This window comes from Anas acuta, chromosome 1, assembly GCF_963932015.1.
Source record: "Anas acuta chromosome 1, bAnaAcu1.1, whole genome shotgun sequence".
In the NCBI taxonomy this organism is placed as follows: Eukaryota; Metazoa; Chordata; class Aves; order Anseriformes; family Anatidae; genus Anas; species Anas acuta.
Window position 1 is genome coordinate 160,141,653 of NC_088979.1, and position 14,446 is coordinate 160,156,098.

At 36.5% G+C, this 14,446-nt stretch overlaps 1 protein-coding gene across 3 annotated transcripts in view; it reads right to left on the minus strand.

Annotated features, from left to right (window-relative positions):
- BLTP3B (bridge-like lipid transfer protein family member 3B) overlaps positions 1-14,446 on the minus strand; it is a 54,745-nt gene that overhangs the window by 18,029 nt on the left and 22,270 nt on the right. For all 3 annotated transcript variants that reach the window (XR_011091858.1, XM_068668854.1, XM_068668855.1), the window contains 7 exons: positions 13,522-13,711; positions 11,115-11,255; positions 10,403-10,573; positions 8,897-9,077; positions 7,453-7,536; positions 1,972-2,154; positions 1,754-1,872 (listed from right to left, as the gene is read on the minus strand). Coding sequence is in view for 2 of the 3 variants with exons in the window: in XM_068668854.1 (XP_068524955.1) it covers positions 1,754-1,872; positions 1,972-2,154; positions 7,453-7,536; positions 8,897-9,077; positions 10,403-10,573; positions 11,115-11,255; positions 13,522-13,711 (1,069 nt within the window). In the remaining variant the exon portion in view is untranslated. The remainder of the gene's footprint in view (positions 1-1,753; positions 1,873-1,971; positions 2,155-7,452; positions 7,537-8,896; positions 9,078-10,402; positions 10,574-11,114; positions 11,256-13,521; positions 13,712-14,446) is intronic.

The window sequence follows — 14,446 nt, forward strand, 5'->3', positions numbered from 1 at the left end:
TACTATTGCAAAGGACTGTCCCTGGCAGGGTAACATTCCACTACTCTCAGATGTAGATCCCCATCTACACAAAGTGCAAACAATATAAAACACCTGGTTAACTTCTAGTAGGAGACTACACAAAACAGTTGCACAAGAAAACTGTACAGTATTTATGGTACCAGATCCCCTTCACTCATGAAGCAGGATGCAGTAGGTCACTTTCAGAAGCATTCAGTAGGAGCCTAGAGTGATCTGATATCTTTACTGCAAACACTACAGTTCCTATACAAGCAATTATGCTAGGGCATGGCATATTTGCATACCAGTTGTCCAAAAAGGATCCCGTATCTATAAGATAAGGGATCAATAAGCTAGATAAGTTTATTATGCAAATGTCATGAAGTCCTTGTACTGTCAAAAGGACAGATTCCAGTACATGGGCCAACTCTCACTTGCATACTGCTAGGCAAGGTGTTCAGCATGCAACTGCAAGGAATGTATATTGGGCTGTGCCCAAAGGTCTACTTTATAGAAGAATAAAGACACCACAGAACAATAATCTACTATTTCTGTTTCTCTACAACATAAATTGTGAGCCAAGGAGGAGATTGTCTTTTGATTTATATTTGATTCTAAATTTCATGGAATGTACATTGGTTTAAAACATAACTTGTCAAAACAAAATTCTTTAATCCAACACTTTGTAGGTTTGACTGCTAATTTGAAGTCGCCAAGTTTTTAATACTGAATATATGATATATGTAACAGTTTCACTGGAAAAGATGAACAGATAACCTTTATAAGCCTGCTTCACCTACATACCTGTTTTCAGATTACAAACATCTCTGTATTAACGCAAATTTTAAAAAGTGATATATATCTAGAAGAAAAATATTGTAATGTCATTATTTATGTATCTTTTTTTTTGTAATGAAAAAGTAGTTGTGTAGGAAGGAAAGGGAGACAAGCGTCAGAAGAGTAGAAGACAAATGAAAACACTGACAGTACAAAAACACTTGAAACCCAGATGAAGGCTCCTGGAAGCAAGCTCCAACCTCCCACACTCTACCAGAAGCGATATGGCACAAAAGCCCTGGAAATTCAAACAAGAACAAACAAAATTCACAATGACTAGGGGAACACACAAGGCATTTTTGTTTGGACCTGAAATTTGGAGCTGGTCCTCCAATATCACTACCATTCTGCCTTAGAATTATACTCCTCTAATCCAGTTGCCTTCTATCAACACCAGAGTTAATCTGGACCACAGTCAGCAGTTAGAACAACTAACTGAAACAAACAAAAAAATGGTTAAATTCTACTCAAAATATCACTCAGGGAACAGGCCAGAGAAAAATAAAAACCTTCATTTAACATTTCTTAAAAGCAAACAAAAAAAGACAACAAAAACTACATACTTTGAAAAAGATATCAGATATCAATAAGAGAAACATGAAGTACAAAATCACATTAAAATAGTGGGTACCTAACAAAGTATAATGAAGGATGAAATCCTAAATGTCAGGATTTGGGGGATGATAGAACCTGGATCCAAAACATAATCATGGTATTGTGGTAGGGTATCATGCAGTCAGGAAGGAAATATTCACCAATTTTAATACAGTAGAAGCAGGCCCATAAAGGTCTAATACAACAACGAATGGAAAGACGTCTGTTAAATTTCAACAACTTTAGAACTGTCCCTTAAAAAATATGATTACATAACAGTCAAGGGCAAAGCAGCCCTTTTTACTAACTCAAAGAAATGTACCTGATATATATTGAAATCTGCAAGTCTAACCACAATAGGACTAGACATCAGTTTGCCCTTTGGTTGTTGGGAAGATACAGAGGAAGCCCTAGATGTTCCCTTCGGTATCTGATCCTTGCCTGTAGGAAAGAACAATGATGGAATCATTGAAAACAGTTGTCTTTACGGTAGTTTTAATATTGAATGGAATTAGAGCATTAGTGATGTAAGCAAAGTACCTGTCTGAAGCTTTTGAGGAGATACAGCAGATGGTGATGTGGCAGGAGAACCTATAACCTGATCCTTCACAGCCTGCTTAAGCAATTCAACATTGCTTTTGAATTCATTTAATAATTCTGTGGCCCATCCACTTCTGGCTTTAGTGGCATCACTATAATGCATCCAGTGATTGCAGCTATCTCCTGCAAATATCAGGAATGGGGGAAAATATTAACTCATTTTATTCAAAAGTTTGCTTCTAACTGGATAACAAATTTTCACTAGTTCACTACGTTTTCTTCAAAATATCATTCCATTGCATGCTGCAATTACAGAACAGGACTTAGAACAGATGTTACAACAAAAGTTACATATTGCATAAAAAATAAGTTGCACTGCTTCATAAATTCACTCATAAAATATAATATTGTTACCTGCCTTTTAACACCATTAGCTAATGCTCAAAACATCACTGGGTATTTCCAGTTCAGAGAAATTTGATGACACTAATTTCATATGATAGAAGATGTCAAATATATATGTACAGACATATATGTACACATGTGTATATATATGTGTATATATGTGTGTGTGTTTACATACATATTATGTTTCACTGAAAAAAAAAAAAGTAAGAATTTTCCCATGCTCACTCTAATCTTATCTTCCCCAGCAGACTGCGTCCTAAATTGTTCCTAGTCTCTTTTCAGAAATGACTTTTTGTCTTGGTTCTTTAGCACCATCATGCTGCACAACCAAGAAGAAAACAATCACTATTCTAGCACACAGCCTTAAAAATCAGTACCAATGGAAATTCTTTTATTTATAGCAAGTTTCTGTTTGTAAAGCATTTAAAACTCTGAAAGAAATTGGGATCTCTTCTAAGAGACTCTGTAAAGTCTACTAACCTGTTCAATAGTAAGTATGCAATACAATTAACTTTTACCCGGTGGTACGTTGCTCTTTAAGTATCAGTATGTGAAAACTTACTTCATTTGGGACTTAATGAAGATTTGGAAACTAACTGTGGAGATGATTAATATGGTTGGCATCAAAATAGGAAAATGCCTTGAGAAAAAAATCTGATTTCAAGTTTAAATGCAAAGATGTCAGCATGGAAGACACAGTAAGGGAGAAAGGTACCGCAGGAGATGACATTTTTTCCCCATCCTCCTGCCTCATAACTGTTTAGATGGCTATTTGCATCTTTCTAGCTGAGGAAGAAGAGATGGGAAAAGGAAAGAAAACAGAAAGAGTGCAAGAGGGTAGAGGTAGATTAAACTCAAGTCCATAAGGATGGGTTTTTCCAAAACAGGGATAAAGTGGGGTCACCCCAGGCATATGCATATAAAGTAGCAGCATTATAGGGAAAGGTTTCATACTCTTCTTGGGAAGTCAGTATGGGTGGGTGCCTCTTTGAAGTACCTTTACACTAATGCATGCAGTATGAGGAACATGTGGAAGCAGGAGTAACTAGAGATCTGCATGCAGTTACAGGGCTATGATCTTATTGGGATCACAGAGACATACACAACTGATACGCCACTAAGGATGGATACAGGCTCTTTGGGAAGGCAAGGAGCGGGAGTGTCCCTTACTGTGAGAGCGGTGCCTTGCGATGCATGATCAGCCAGCCGAGAGCTTACAGATCAGGTCATCTTGTCACGAAGACGGTGGGGCGCTCTTCAGACAACTGGAAGAAGTATCACATCCACATGCTCTGCCGAACCTGATTCTTACCAAAAAGGAAGAACTGGCCAGGGATGTGAAGGTCAGGGGCAGCTCCAGTTACTGTGAGATGGTGGAGTTCAGAATCCTGAGGTAAAGCAACAAGGCAAAAAGCAGAATGACAACCCAGTAATTCAGGAGAACAGACTGGTGTACTTGAAAGAATTTCATGGTATATAACCCTGGATAGAGGAGGGGTTCAGGAGAGCTGGTTGATTTTCAAGAACCAATTCCAAGCTCAAGAAAGATCCACATTGAAAAGCAGGAAATCAAGCAGAAGTGATGGGAGGCCTCTGTGGATGAACCAGGAGTTCCTGATTAATTTCAAATATAAAAAGGAAGGGAATAAGATATGGAAGCAGCAGCAGGTAACCCAGAAAGAATACAGAAGATGGGGTTAGGAATGCCGAAGCTGGACTCACAAGCTGACATGACATCTGTTAAGACAGGTGAAGGGCAACATGAAACACTTCTACAGGTGCAGGTGTATCAGCAGCAAAAGGAAAACTAGGAAAACCTTGGACTTGCTGTTCTTGAGCAGGAGACCAACTGATAAAGGACATGCAGAAGGCAGAGGTATTCTTTGCCTTCTTTGCCTCAGTCTTCACTGGTAAGACTTGTCTTCAAAAGTCCTCAGTCCCTGAGACCATGTGAAAGCTTGGAGCAAGAAGACTTTCCCCTCAGCAGAGGAGCTTTAACTTAGGAAAATTTTAAACAGATTAGACATCCCAAAGTCCACGGGATCCTGATGGGATGCACATGAGGGTTGAGAGAGATGTCTAATGCCACAGGAAGGCTATTCTAAATTATCTTTGAAATGTTACTAGTGAATGGTGATCAAGAGAAGTTCCTGAAAGGAAACAAGTGTCATTCCTATCTTCAAGAAAGAGAAAAGGAACAGCTTCATCTCAATTCCCAAGAAGGCAGCAGAAAAGTCAGAATCCTGAAAACCATTTCAAAACACATTAAGGACAGGAAGGTGACTGGGACTAGTCAGCATGAATTTATGAAAGGGAAGTCACGCCTCTTGAACTCCAGAGCCTTCTACTGTAAGATGACTGGCTTGGTGGATGAGGGAGGAAAAGTGGATGTTGTTTACCTTAACTATTATAGCAAGGCTTTCAGCACTGTCCCAAGACATGTTCAGTGACAGAACGATGATGTACAGACTAGGTAAGTACGTGGTGAGGTAGACAGAAAACTGCTTTAACTGTTGGTTTCAGAGGGCTTGGATCAGCAGTATGAAGTCCAACTGGAGGCAGTCATTAGTGGTGGTGTATCCCAAAGGTCAATACTGGGTGCAATATAACTTCATTAATGACCTGGATGATAGAACAGGCTGTAACTTTGTAGATGGGAGAAACAGCTGATACACCAGGTAGTTGTGCTGCCATTCACAGAAACCTCAAAAGGCTAGAAAAGTGACCTAATAGGAAGGTCAAAGGGAAATCTAAGTCCCAGACATGAATAGCCCATGCAACTGTACAGGCTGGGGGCTGACCAGCTGGGAAGTGGCTTTGCAGAATAACCTGGGAATCTTGCTGGATAGGATCAGCTGCACAGATAAGGGATCTGGTATAAGCTTCTGTGAGAGCAGGTCTGGGAGGACCAGTAAAGAAATGGATTGCTGTACAGACAGGTTTACAACATCCAGCAACAGTCTGTCTTATGTTAGGATTATCACAGTCAATGGACCCACATCCCACTTCACTTTTCTTAAGTACTATGAAAGGCTGTTGGAAGGATTGATGCTCAATGGATTACAAGAGTATCTTACAGCACGTGCGCTCCCATTAGTCTTGCTGTGGTAAGGAACAAAACAGAACCAAAAACCCACAATAGCTCCATCTGCAAATATTATTATTAATTATTGAGGACTTCTTCCTGAAGAGTTAATTGCAATTCCCAGAAAGACTATACCAAAAGAAGCATTTCTAAATATTCCATGGGCCGGAAAAGTACAAAACTGGTCACAGTCTCAGAGATATATAGTTGTTTCCTCTTTGCCCACTGTTACAAAGTATTAATATGATGTTTTCTTTAACGACGCAGTACCGCAGCATCTAATCTCAGTAGGAATGCTCTGCATATCAGATGACAGTACCAGACTCAGCAGTACATATAAGCATGACACCTACATGGGTAGAGAACTCCCTTTGAACTTACAAAATTAAAAAGTGCTCTTTTTTCCTAGAGTAAAGGGTCTCTCCCACCTCTTACCCATAGAATTTGGGTTTGCCCATAGAATTGCCACATTATTCTAATATAGTGAGAAGATAACAACTTCTTAAATTAAAAAGAACAAGTTCTAGCATGGGCCCTTCCCCTCCACAGACTGGACCAAAGAGGAGCACCCTCCTACATGTTTTTGTTGTTGCCTGCTGTTAGAGAGACTTTGATTTCTGCTACTTAAACGTACTGTATGGAACACCGTTTAAGACTGCAGGAGAACACTACCTTTACAGATGACTGTTTCCATCTATGTTTTCATGCTGTGAGAGTCATGCCCCAAGTATTCATTTCTCTTAAAGCATTCTCAGTCAGCTTCTAACATGCCCATCCAAGAGCCTACTGCTTCAACCTGGCTAAAAATTCTTCCAAAAGAAAAAAAAATCTAATTATTAGTCTACTTCCTCCATGTCTTCCTCCTTTCAAGAGAAGACCTCACAGAAAGCGTAAATAGTGAGACCAGATGTTCCCCTAGACGTTGTAGAGTACATGAAAAACAGTACATGAACAGCTGAGTCACAAGACAGGCATGTTAAACACCTGTGACTTGAGTTCCCACTTTCACAGGAAAAAAAACTAGCATTACACAGTTCAACTGATACTGGGCCAATCTACAGAAATGAATATGCTGCTTGTCTAACCCATGCTAAATTACTATAAATTTTTATAAGGTGCTATAACTATACTTGCTACTTAGAAATGCAGTAGACTGGCATTAAATGATTCCTTCTGCACCCATGAGTGACAAGAATGACCTGCAGCAAACTACTGCTAATTCCTGTCTTTAATGCACATGGATATCACTCCAAAGAGACTGGTTTGTGTTTGTAAAAAGCGAAACAAAAGCACAATGCACCCAATCATCCAAGCAGAAGTCCCCCTCACACTGACATAGATTGCATTTGATCACAAATTCAACAGCTGACCTCTTTTGTCTCCTTTTCTTTTTTTTTTTGATAATTGGATAATTGCTGCTGGAATTTTATTTTAAGACTTCTGAAGAACAGATTTACTAAGAATGCTTTGTAAGAAATTCTTGGTTGGAAACCGCTACCAGATGTTTAATAAAAATTCCCCAAAAATATAATAAAATGCTGCCCAACTGACTCCCTACACACTAGCGTTCTTAGTTATGAAAAAAAAAAAGCAGTTTGTAAATGCCCATAAAATGATACGACTTCTATATGGAAAGAAATCTGCCATATTAGAAGGCTGCATCTGACTCCTGTAGGTATCCAACTAGTGAATTCTCAATCTGCTTTCTCCTGTCAAAACACATTTTTTTTCACATCAGAAAAGTGCAAACACCATTTTGTTGGCCAAACGAAACAGTGAACAGGAAAACTGTTTGGCCTAGAATAGTTCATTTACACAAATTTAATTGGTTCCAGATTGGTTTTGTTGCTTCATTTTGCATACTGAAAGTGTGTATTTCAAGTGTTTGTAAAACTATTATTATTCAAGCCATATACACATTTTTATTTTTTAATTTTAGCTATGCAGTTCCATTTACAGGTAGTTCAAAAAAATGCTCACTTTCATACCTGCTTTGTGAAATGGATAATAGTCCACTGTTAAATAGCTGAAAGAAAGCTGCATGGCCCCTCCTGTGACACGTCTATTTGAATCTGTAAAATAAAGCAATGCTCAGCTCTGCAGATCTTGGATTTAGAACGGTCATTCTAATGTTCCCTGAAACACCTAACAGCTATTCTTTCTTCCCCCTCTACTATCTCTCTCCCCCCCTACAATCTCATCGACTTCCCTCAAAATTTTCATTCAGGTCGTCTTCACTGCGTTCTGAAGGTCAGCTTGTAGAAAGAAATCCATGTTCTGTCCTCAGTCACTACTAACAAACTGCATATTATTTTAAATGTTACTGAAAAATAAAGGTAACTAACTCTTTGTATACATAATCCTGCAGTTTTTCGAAACAAAACTTTTCATACTGAAGATTATGATCAAAGACAGATGTACAAGAATACTGTAAATACAGTCTGTTTTCTCATCTGACAAATATTCCTGCAGTAAAGAGGGATTCTGAGAATCTCTGTCCTGATTCTCCACTAAAATTTAAAACTTCATGAAAAAAAAAAAAAAAGGAAAGAAAAAGGATTGAAAAAAAGAAATCTTTCTGAGAACAATAAATCTCAACTTCAGTAGACATTTCCTTGCATGTAATTTATCATCTCTAGCCAGTGAGCTGTATGCTCTGCTGCTGTACAAGTATCTTTCCCAGTGAGGGAAATACATTCACCAAGTCTGCTTTTCACTCTCTTTTACAGCAGACCTTGTATCCCTCTGCACATTTTTCAGTGACTAGCCAGCTCCTTGAATATACACTGATTTCTCATTCTCTTCTGACCACTTTAAAAGGCATGAAATGGGTCATTTGTCTTTTTTCTTCCAATTATAAACATGGTACACTGCAGTAGCCTTGGATTAAAATAGTACAAGTAGTACAGACATACACTATAAGGCCTCAGAACACTTGTTTTGTTCCTCCAATTTGCTGCAGAACATCCTAAATTATCTAAATTAGTAACATAGAGAAGATTGCTTGTTTATTAGTGTAAACTATCTATTTTATAAGGAATATTTACACAAACAGATTGCACAGTGACCCTTTCAAGCAACAGTACTATTGCCACTGCAGTGCTGATAATGCAGTTAGCTAGCTAGCAATATAAAGGAAAAATCAGCAGAAACCATCAGTCTGGACAGAATCAGAAGATTCTAGTACTATTAGCAGTTTTTGTTACATTTATTTTAAAATAATTGCATTTAGCAATGTAATATTCTCCTGCTAGAGGCATCTAGCCAATTTTATTGGTGTCTAGAGACACAGGAAGACAATTCCTCTAAAATAAAAGCTGTTGATTAACATTAGAAGACATTTTGAAGAATCCAGCAAAGACAATTATAGTTTATATGCATGTTACATTAAAAAAAAAAAAAAAAAAAGCAAAGCAAAACCTGAACAGTTACCTTTTTCTTTAGAGTGGATATCATCACATATATGCAGGTCCAAATGGGAAATTACTAAGTGATGAGAAGTTTCCTTAACATCGAAATCATTGAACAATTTCACTATCGCATCATTTTGATCAGGTGCTGCTGTAGTCTGGTGCGCTTTCACCTGCTGAGAGCTGGGTGCAGGAGCAGAGCTCTGAAAATATTTAGTCACATCAATTGGTAGAAATTTATCCTTCCCTTCAAGCATAAAAGCACCACAACTCTTCACTTACTATAAATAGGCCTTTCAAATAAGGAAAAATATGCATCATATATATTATGTTCACTTTGGATCATGAATGAGATTTAAGAGTGTTATTTTAGAATACAGCTAAGTTGATCTAATGGCTAGGTGACACAAAGAGACAGTGTCACTTCACACCCTGTTTTTCCCTTTCCCCACATCTTTATACCCTGCCCTTGCAGCACGGGTATTTCTCTAATTTTTGTTGCATGCCAGACTAGCAGAAAAATACTTTTTGCTGGGATCATTTCTGCTAGTTTAGCTCCACAAACTGTATCACTATAGGCTCAAACAGAAGCCAGCACCAGGATCAGGGAACTGGCAAGATTGGTACAGGGAATTGAAGAATCAGAACCTCCCTACTCAGTGACAGCTAGCCATTTGATTGCTATATCTGATCACTGCAATCCTGATGATTGCAAATCATCTTGTGGTGATCCTGATGATTGCAAATCATCAGGATCACCACAAGAACTGAACTCTGCATTACAGTGCAATAGCTTTATTGTATGAGATTCTACACAAGTGAATTTATTCAGTCCTAGTAATGAATTGTGGTTTACAGTCCCATCTTTTATCAGGGTATTTGTGCTGCTGCTTCACAGACAAAAAGAGATCCTCCCCACAACACTCACTAGAAAGACCAGTTGGTCCAACATGCTATATGTGCTGAAAGATGACAAATGTTTATGTAAGACTACTTTACATACAGCATAAACATAACATCTATGCCAGCAGACATGTTAAAAGCAGAATTATTTTTTCACCATGTATTCCAACAAGAGAGCTGCATTAAGGAAAGCTCTGATTAAAGCCTAGTATTTCAGGAACATGAAAACAAACTGGACCAGCACTTTAAACCATTATAGTAAGTGTATCTATTCATGCATTAAGGTTACTTTAGTGTCTCTTAATTTTATTTATTTATAATTCTTCATCAGAAACTATTTTAAGACCAGATTTACTAAATAATGTAATCAATTTTTAAGTAAACACAGAAGTCAAAATATTCTGTACATGAATATAGAAACATTTTTTTCTTTCCTGTAATTGACATTAATACACAGAGTTTTGTAAAATGAAGTCTTTTATACTGCTGTGATCATTCAGGATGTAATTCAAGATAGACAGTTGAATGAAAATGAGTAACTTGCATCCTCAAAAAAATCAATTAATACAACTAAACACATTGTATTTTTAAAAACTTGATAACGTGAGACAAGCAGTTACCATACCTGAGCTGTTTCAGAAGCCAAGCTTTTTCTCTGCTCTGTTGATTTCTCTATGGCTTCACTAAGAGATTTGGCATACTGCACCATGGCTTTCAACTGGGAATCAGTCAAAACCCACAGCAAGTCATCCAGAATCAGAACCAGTTTTGATGCCACCACGTTACAATCCTTTAGCTGTAGAATAAAAATTTTAAAAAGGCAAGTTTCTTATATCAAATTAATGGAAAAGACTGAATAGAACCCCACGCTTCTTTAAAAGGAAGTTTCTCCCATAATGAATAAAATTTTAAATGAAAGATATTCTTATTTCTCTTACTAAGAAGTTCCTATGATATATCATAGCATATTCATTTGTGCCTAACTTTTTATGTGCGTAGCATGCATTGAATTCTGAGCTGTTTATGTAACCATAAGTGACATAAGTATCATCTGAATCTGGAGAGATTGCACAAGATGCATCATCATAAATAAAGCTCTAGAGGTCAAATAATTTAATTAGTAGGACCTATGAAATTTCATCATTTTTAAATTCTGCCTGCAGTTATTTAAATTCTGACCACTTTTGCAGTCTTATTGATTACATGCTATAAAACAATAAATTAGATTAAATTAAAAATCTTTACTATGTGCATATATGCATGGAGAGCACAAGTTAGTCATGAATTCATAAAATAATAGAAGATTTCAAAGAAGATTTCAAAGTTTTCAAGTTTACCCTTCTTTTAAGTGTGACCCTAATTTTTGATTGGTTTGTAATCAGTCGAACTGGAGCACTCATGATTTCATGCTTAGAACTCTGGATTGCATCCGCTTCTATTCTGATCATCTGCCAGTTGATTTCTTTAAAAGTCAAAACCTTTAAACAGAGAAAAAGAGAAAAACACCTTCATGAAATATGACAGTTTACTTACAACAAAGTATGTGCAGAAGCACATGTGGGTGTACACATATATCTATAAGCACATACATGTCCTTCATGCAGAGCTATATGAACAAGTACATTTTACTCATTTATTCCACTTAGAGGTGTCAAAAATTAAAGCCCTGATCCCGCTCTTTACCTCCAGAATGTCACAGAGATGTCGAGTGAGTTCAAAGCAGGCAGAGGGAAGAACCAGCATTTAAAATATTCAGAAAAAAAAAATAAAGACAATGAAGGCATAAAATTATTTCATGGTTTCTAGGTTGCTTTTGGTAGAGGGCAAAAAAGATTGTCTAGTGTGGTCTCAAAACACTAAATTCTAGTATGTAGGAACAGAGTCAGAAAGGAAGCAAAGATACAAAAAAGCAGGGGGTTTTAGTTTTTTGTTTCAATTAAAGGAAGTTAAACATGAAGTGTATTTTAAGCTACACAGTCTCCACAAACTTTCAAACCAGAAGACAGATTTCTAGAAGACAGTAGGCAAATGTAAAAATAATAACTCAAGAACATCAAGTAGATGTTCTGGATATTGAGAGTCAAATATAGGGAAATTACCGATTATCCAGTAGCAACATGGAAAATCAAATGAACCGGGACATCAAGAGGAAAAAAAGTTAATTCTAGTTTCCCTAAAACTCAATCCTACATTACTCTTTGAAGAAAAAAGATCCACCAAGGAGAAGAGGAAGGGGGAAGAGTTTATTAGGCACGTGTCTTATTTTGCAGTTGCCATTCTCTTGTCATTCAGAAAATTATACAGCCTATGTCCTGTAAATATAAGCAGAGACTTATGTAAAACATACCCAGTTTGTCTGAGGAGGTACACACAATGAAGTAGAAAAGATGGAAAGGCATAGTGAAAAGCAGCCTGAAAAATTCTGTTTGCAGAAAAGGAAAATATCTACCTCCAGAAGCAGTGTAAATAAAAATCTAACAATTCTAAGGAGATTCCTCATTATGCTACATGTAGGTACAATATGATCTAGAAGCACTTCCTTAAAATGTTTTTAGCATAGATTATAGTACAATGTCAGTTTTGTTCTCTCACTATTTATTTTATCACAATTTACCGATTACCGCTAACAAATCACTTGCTACAGTTCCTACAAGTTTGTGTTTCCAGAACTCATTGAACTAGATGAAATGCTCCTCAAGGAAAGCACTATAGGGTGAGACTATTCTGAATCAAATTCTTCTTAAAAAGCATAACATCAAAAAATATAGCAATACAAAATTCCATCTATTCAAACTTGAATTCTTCCAATTTAGACTTCATTAACACACAGATAAACTGCAGGAGGGACATGATGCAGACTGTCAGAAAAAATGCTTTTGAACTTAGTTTTGAGGTGTTTTTTACTATAATGTTCTCTGGGGGGTTCTTTCTCGATGTAAAAAGCAACTACCAGTCTCCTTATCTCTGAGTAAACTCTGTGTGCTCAGTAATCTTGGCTCTAAGTTTCCCCATATATTTTTTTAAACACCTATATATTCAAGGTCTGCTGCGTGTCAAAAGTAGTTCTCAATAGAAAATACAGCATTCAGCATCAGCTTGGCGTTTAGTATACATTTTACTTCAGTTACATGGGAGAAAGCAAAAGAACGATGTACACCTATGCAGGAGTTGCACATTACTATTCCCGGAGAGTAGCAAAGTATGTACTTTACTGCTATTACTTTTTTATACATATATGATTTAATTATTCCCATACATTTATACATGTATGATTTAATTATTCAACTCTTGCATAGAACCTTTATTAGAACTCAGTTAAAATTGTTTGAAGAAAAAAAATCTTTATTAGGATAGTTCTCGCAAGCAAATAAATGACCAGCTGAAGCTTTAAAAATGAAAAAACACCAATTAGTTAATATTGACTTTTTCTTCCTATACTCTTCACATCTGCTGTAGTTTGCATTTTAAAATGGTCAGAGTCTTGGAGAATGTAACAGTGGCTACATATGCTTGACCTTGTATTCAGTCTTCTTTGAACATCCACTTTGGGCACTGCTACAGACATAACCTTTGATCTGACTCACACCTAACATTTTTATGCCCTTGGGTTCTTAGGGAACAGCTGAAACTACTGAGCGCAGTTTCTCCATTCCTGGTAACAGCGTGTTTCCTAGTGTGCATTTCAACTACCTCCTCTTCGACCACAAAAATAATATAACAAAGTTAGCAAAAGATAATACTCACCTCTCCACGTTGCCCTTCTTGTATCCTGGTAAATCTTAGGTCAGCATGTTCCCAATTTGCATTTACACTATATATTCTTAGCTGGGAAAGTTCAAATGAAGCATTAAAGGCTTTTGCACCAATCCTTATTACAATGGAGTTCACAGAAACCGAAATTCCTTCTACCACTTTTTCAGCAAAGCCATATTCACTAGAAGGTAAAATGCCAATGTATTAATTACAAGCAAAAGAAAATGTCACAAATTATATTTCTTAAAAAATTGAAATACAACATAACACAGACCATAAGTTCCTAATGTATTCTTTATCAGTTACAGTTTTTTGTTTAATATTTGACCCAATTTACACTAATTTATTCTCTACCCTCTGATGCTAATCTCAAAACAATCATTCTATGAAGAACATATTTTGGACAATGATCAAACTCCATGAACTATAACAATTAACACAACTTTACATAGTAAAATATGCCTAAATTGGTATACTTATAAAAATAGATAAAAATTGCTGTGTTTGTATTAAAACAAGCTATACTGTTATGTAGATACATTACTCTTCTTCATGTATACAAGAGTAATTAGTGTTGAACTATCCAACAGTTCCAATCTGGCTGGTATTTATCCCTCTGAGTTAAGTTATACTGCCCATTAAGACAACTACCTTTTTGTATGTAAAATAGTATAAACAGTTTGCTTTGTTTCATGCTACAAAAGAAAGGCATCCTAAATAGTCAAATTTAGGGACCAAATCAATATGTATTCCAGTACTGAAATAAAGCAGTTACAATTAAATTTTTAGTAAAAATCTTAACCACTCTGAATGTTCTAGATTAGTGAATGGAAAACACTGTTTCATATATTCTTTTAGCATCTAAATTTATTTGGCTTTGGGTTTTTTTCTGCTTGTTTTAAAAGTACAGTTTATG